The sequence below is a fragment of the Gymnoscopelus braueri genome (genome assembly GCF_963280865.1).
Source record: "Gymnoscopelus braueri genome assembly, chromosome: 22".
Classification (NCBI taxonomy): Eukaryota; Metazoa; Chordata; class Actinopteri; order Myctophiformes; family Myctophidae; genus Gymnoscopelus; species Gymnoscopelus braueri.
Genome location: NC_137624.1, coordinates 25758453 through 25763749, shown reverse-complemented (window position 1 = coordinate 25763749; position 5297 = coordinate 25758453). Strand labels below are relative to the sequence as shown.

The window sequence follows — 5297 nt, the reverse complement described above, 5'->3', positions numbered from 1 at the left end:
CTAAGATGTACAGGCCATAAGGCAGTTCATCACCTAAGAAGATAATACGATCTCCCACCGTGGTACAGCACCTCCAAAAACTCTGAGACCCTTTCCCCTTGGCATCGATCTTTTTCCAGGAGTTTTTTGGATTGCGTTTCCATAGATCATTGAAGGTATGGTAACGATTACTACGCCCACCATACATGTACAGCTCTCCATTGTAGGTAAAGGCTAAACCGGAGTCTCCTTGCATGCGCTGCATGCGCTGCCAGCAGTTGGTCTCTGTGTCAAGCAACACTGTGTCAAACACACTGTAGATGTTTCTGTGAATCCTCCCAAATACAATGGTGGCGGCGGTGGCAGACTGAAATGTTGAGGACCGATTATGAGGTGGCAGAGTGCCTCTGGTGTTAATTATAATTAAAGACCAGACCATTGTTGTGGTGTCCAACTTGTAAATGTTTGTATCAGTATCAGAGAAGGTAAATCCTCCATAGATATACATGACCTTCCTCAAGACACAGGCTGAGTGTTTAATTCTCGCCTTTGGAGCTTTCCCAGAAATCATGGGCTTGAGCCATATGTGGGTGTTGACATCAAATGCATGAAGCTCGTTGCTTAACAAAGTTGGTGGGGAAGTCTCTCCCCCCCAGATGTAGACGGTATCTTCTATAAGCACAGCTGTGTGGCTCCGGAGCCCAGGGGGAGGTTCTCCTCTTCCAGTTGTCATTGGGGACAACTTTATCCAACGCAAAGACACTGTGTTGAAGACTTTGACAACATTGTCAGGTGTGCCTCTTTTGAACCCTCCAAAGATGTACACCTTGTGTCCCATTGCTATAGCAGCTTGACCATATGTATAACATCTGTTTGGTCCTTCCAGATGTACTGTCGTCCAGCAAAACATTTCTCACACCAGCACCACAGTGGATGAAAAATGAAATGAAGCCTCAAGCCGTCACGTTCAACGCTGCCCTGTTCGCTCTCTGCAAGGTCTGCTTGTAGTGTTCGTACAACCTGGACAAGGTGTCACCTGAGTTTCATGTTCGAACTGAACTCCTGACTTATATTCTCTCCTCGAGAGATGTGCCACATCATACTGCTGATGTCACTACGTCTTCACTGGTCCCTATATGGAGAATATACCTATATCCTTATACAGTGTGTTCTGTTCATGCCGTCAGCTCAGATGATGTCGGCCTCTGCGCACTGTCCAAGATGTCAGTCTCGGATTACATCTGTTCTGTCCATGACTCTAGCCAACATCTCTTCAACCCTGCTCCTTGTATGGGTACCTTGTACTATTTTTGTCTAGAACATTGAATTGACTCTTAACCCAATACCCCGTATTCAATCCAGGAATGCATCTCTGTCATTTTAAGATTTCTTTGGCTATTCAAAAATAGCAGATATACAAGCTCATAGCTATGAGCTTGTAAATCTGCTATTTAAAAAAAAAATCGTGAACATCTTTGAATATATATTTCTTAAAGCGAACATTTGTAAAATATTTTGTTCCAGGGACCCCCCAGAAGCAAAGATTTGAGTTACAAATGTTCGCTTTAAAAATATATATATATTCAAAGATTTGCACAATTTTTTAACGATTTTTCAAAAATAGCAGATCTACAAGCTCATAGCGCGGCACTTGGTGCTGCGCTATGAGCTTGTAAGCTATATCTGCTATTTTTGAATAGCCAAAGAAATCTAAAATGACTGTCGTGGGTTAAATGGATTGAATGGGTTAAGTTTACTACCTGAGTATTCTATATTTTATAGACGGCTAGCTTCCTACAGAGCCACGCCATAAAAACAAGTCAGGGTCTAATAACAGTGTGGCTTCTCTATGTAGTCGGTCTATGACATCAGTCATCTACAGGTATACGGCAGTGCTTCTCAAACTGTTTCATTTCAAGGACCCCCAGTTTGGTGTGCATTAGGCCAGGGGTTCCCAACCTTTTTAGCTCGAGACCCAAAAGAGAAATGTGATGTCTCCCCGGGACCCCAACTAAGTGAAAATAGCCCATCTACAAGCTCACAACATGTCACATCGTGAGCTTGTAGATCTGCTATTTTCACTGCTTCTGAAAAGTTTGTAGCTATGGAATTTATTATTTTCGTTTTTTAATGTATTAATGAAATTATTTTGAAAATGTTTTAAATTGTTTTAAATTACTCTCCCTATAAGTGGGGTTGGGACACCTCATTAGCTGTATTGTGATTGGCTCATTAGTACACCCCTAGCTGTACTGTGATTGGCTGACTCTATAGGCTGACTCTATTCAGCACTGTGATTGGCTAGCGAGACACATGATGACATTAATAACCTATAAATAGGATTATGCACTTCGAAAAATCCATTTTTTTTTCTCTAAGTGAGCTTCCATCACTATGATGACCACTGTGATGACCACACCGCCCACTTCACACTGGGTGTGATTTTTTTTATTTCATTTTTAAAAATAAATAGAAAATCTTTTAAAATAACATTAAAAACTAAATATAGGAAACGTGAAAAAAGGGATATTTACTTGCGACCCATAAAAGTGGGTATAAAAGTACAAACTGAACCAAATGGACCCGTAAACGCGTTAGTACCATTATGTCAGTACCACGATGTCATAGACAAAGTTTCAGGGCAAAGTTTCAGAGTAAAAATTATTCACAGTACGTAAAAACAAAATACCCGAGTCACTTCCTTGGCCTAATGGCAGTGTTCACGGGAAAGTCTGTGATGCACAGACTCACACACAGACAGTATCGACATCTCATCTTCCACAGAGTTACGCTGTAAATACGAGTACTTGATCTCATACCATATATGGCAATCATTATGTCAACATCTCTGTCCAATTAGAGCACGGCTGTGATGCACCGACTTTAGAGAGTTTTGGGGTATAAATAAACGTGTCGACTCCACATTGATCGACTTGACTCAGTGAAGCCAAGTTACATTTTAACACTAGAAACATGATCTTTAAGAAAAGCTTTGCATTGGTAACCATGTTGAAGTTTGTCTTTCTCTGTACACTGCTTATGGCCAGCAGTTGGTCAGCCCTGATCACAGAGGAGGAGGATGTCCTGGTGCTAACGAAAAGTAACTTCGATGAGGCGTTGAAAGCTCACCCCAACATTCTGGTGGAATTCTATGCCCCATGGTGCGGCCACTGCAAAGAACTGGCCCCGGAGTATGCCAAGGCGGCCCGCATGCTGAAGGCAGAGGGTTCAGACATCCGCCTGGGTAAGGTGGACGCCACAGAAGAGACGGAGCTGGCCCAGGAGTATGAAGTCCAAAAATACCCGGCCATCGTGTTCTTCAAGGGAGGAGAAAAGGAGTCACGGAAGGAGTACCCTGATGGCAGGCAGGCTTATGACATCGTCAAGTGGCTTCAGAAACGCACAGGCCCAGCTGTTGCCACCCTGGCCAATGTCACGCAGGCAGAGTCTATGATCGCAAACGAGGTGGCTGTCATTGGCTTCTTCAAGGATTCTGAATCCGAGGACGCTAAAGCCTTCATTAAAGCAGCAGAAGCCGTAGATGATATTCCATTTGGGATGACCTCTGATGATGCAGTGTACTCAAAGTTTGAGGTGTCCAAGGACTGCGTGGTCCTCTTCAAGAAGTTTGATGAGGGACGTAACATCTTTGATGGAGGGCTTACCGAAGCCAACCTCCTAGCTTTCATTAAGGCCAACCAGCTTCCTCTGGTCACTGAGTTTTCAGTCGAGACTGTCACAAAGATCTTCGGTGGAGAATTCAAGTCCCATATCTTTATGTTCATGTCCAAGGCTGCTACTGACTTTGGGGACAAAATGGACCAGTTCAAGAAGGCAGCAGAAGGCTTCAAGGGCAAGATCATGTTCGTCTTCATGGACTCGGACACGAATGACAACAAGAACATCATGCAGATCTTTGGCGTGAAGGAGGAGCAATGCCCCGCTATCCGTCTCATCACCCTGGAAGATGAGATGAGGGAGTACAAACCAGAGAACGAGGCCATCACCGCTGACAACATCATCGAATTCTGCACACTCTTCACCGAGGGCAAACTCAAGCCCCATCTCACGAGCGAGGACATCCCCAAAGACTGGGACAAAAACCCTGTCAAGGTCCTGGTGGGCAAGAACTTCAAAGAAGTCGCCTTCAATCCCACCAAGAATGTCTTTGTGGATTTCTATGCACCCTGGTGTGGTCACTGCGTAAAACTGGCCCCCGTCTGGGACAAACTGGGTGAGCAGTACAAGGACAGCAAGGATATCATAGTGGCCAAGATTGACCTAACAGCCAATAAAGTGAAGTCAATTAAAATCCTCGGCTTCCCCACGCTTAAATTCTTCCCTGCAGGAGACGATCGCAAGGTCATAGACTACCATGGAGAGAGAACGCTGGAGGGCTTCACCAAATTCCTGGAGAGTGGCGGCAAGGAGGGTGGCGTACCAGCTGAAGAAGACGGACATGACGAGTTGTAAGGGCAGGCAAAGAAAGGCCACCCTCGGCCCCTCTTGCCCTGGTCACCGACACCTTCTTCACGTCCCTGTGGACCTTCCATTTCCAGTGGACATGATGCTACACACTTTAACTGCTCCTCCACCAGTACGTTAGTATGGGTGGAAAGCCTTCTGGCCAACCAAACCACCTCTCTCCACTCAACCTCCTGGTTACAAAGATGTCTTTACCTTCTGCAGAAGGGTGCTCCATACCTATGGAACCTCAAGACCTCAACCTTAAAGCCACATTAGCAGTTTGCCTTGTGTTTGTGGAAACTAATGTAAAACTGGCCTTGACATATCCAGGTTTCTTTTGTTCTCCCCCCCCCCCCAAGTAATATACTGTCTAAAGACAAGACAGGGTATAATAACGTCATGGCTCCATGTTGATCTTGGACTTCATGTGGACAGCTTATGATGTCAGTCATCTATTTATTTATAATTCTATATTTGGGCATGGTGTCATCTGATCTAACTGCCATTGATTTCATAAAAATTTGCTAACTATCAAAAATATACATACTATTTACACAATCTGTGAAAAAAAAGTATCTCTGACATCATATTGATGATGACGTCAGTCTAGACCAAATATGGAGAGACGGTGGGATGGAGAGACGGTGGGACGATGGATGTTTATGAATTCACCAAATGTGAAAAAAGTATTTACATAAAAAACATGGCAAATAGCAAATATCAAACAATAGAAATCACAGGTAAATCACATTTACCTGGGCTTATGGGTTCACTCGACATAGCAAGACGTTGAACTTCAACGTCTTTGCTATGTCGAGTGTCAAACCTGCTATGTAGCCTACTGGGAGTCA

General features: G+C 44.1%; 1 protein-coding gene across 1 annotated transcript; it reads left to right on the top strand.

The window, feature by feature from the left end:
- Positions 1 to 2985: 2985 nt before the first annotated feature.
- On the top strand, positions 2986 to 4452 carry LOC308078914 (protein disulfide-isomerase-like; the record flags this gene model as incomplete). The annotated part of the gene is made up of 1 exon (XM_080420255.1): positions 2986 to 4452. The coding sequence occupies one exon, from the start codon at positions 2986 to 2988 to the stop codon at positions 4450 to 4452; it is 1467 nt and encodes a 488-aa protein (XP_080276381.1).
- Positions 4453 to 5297: the final 845 nt, after the last annotated feature.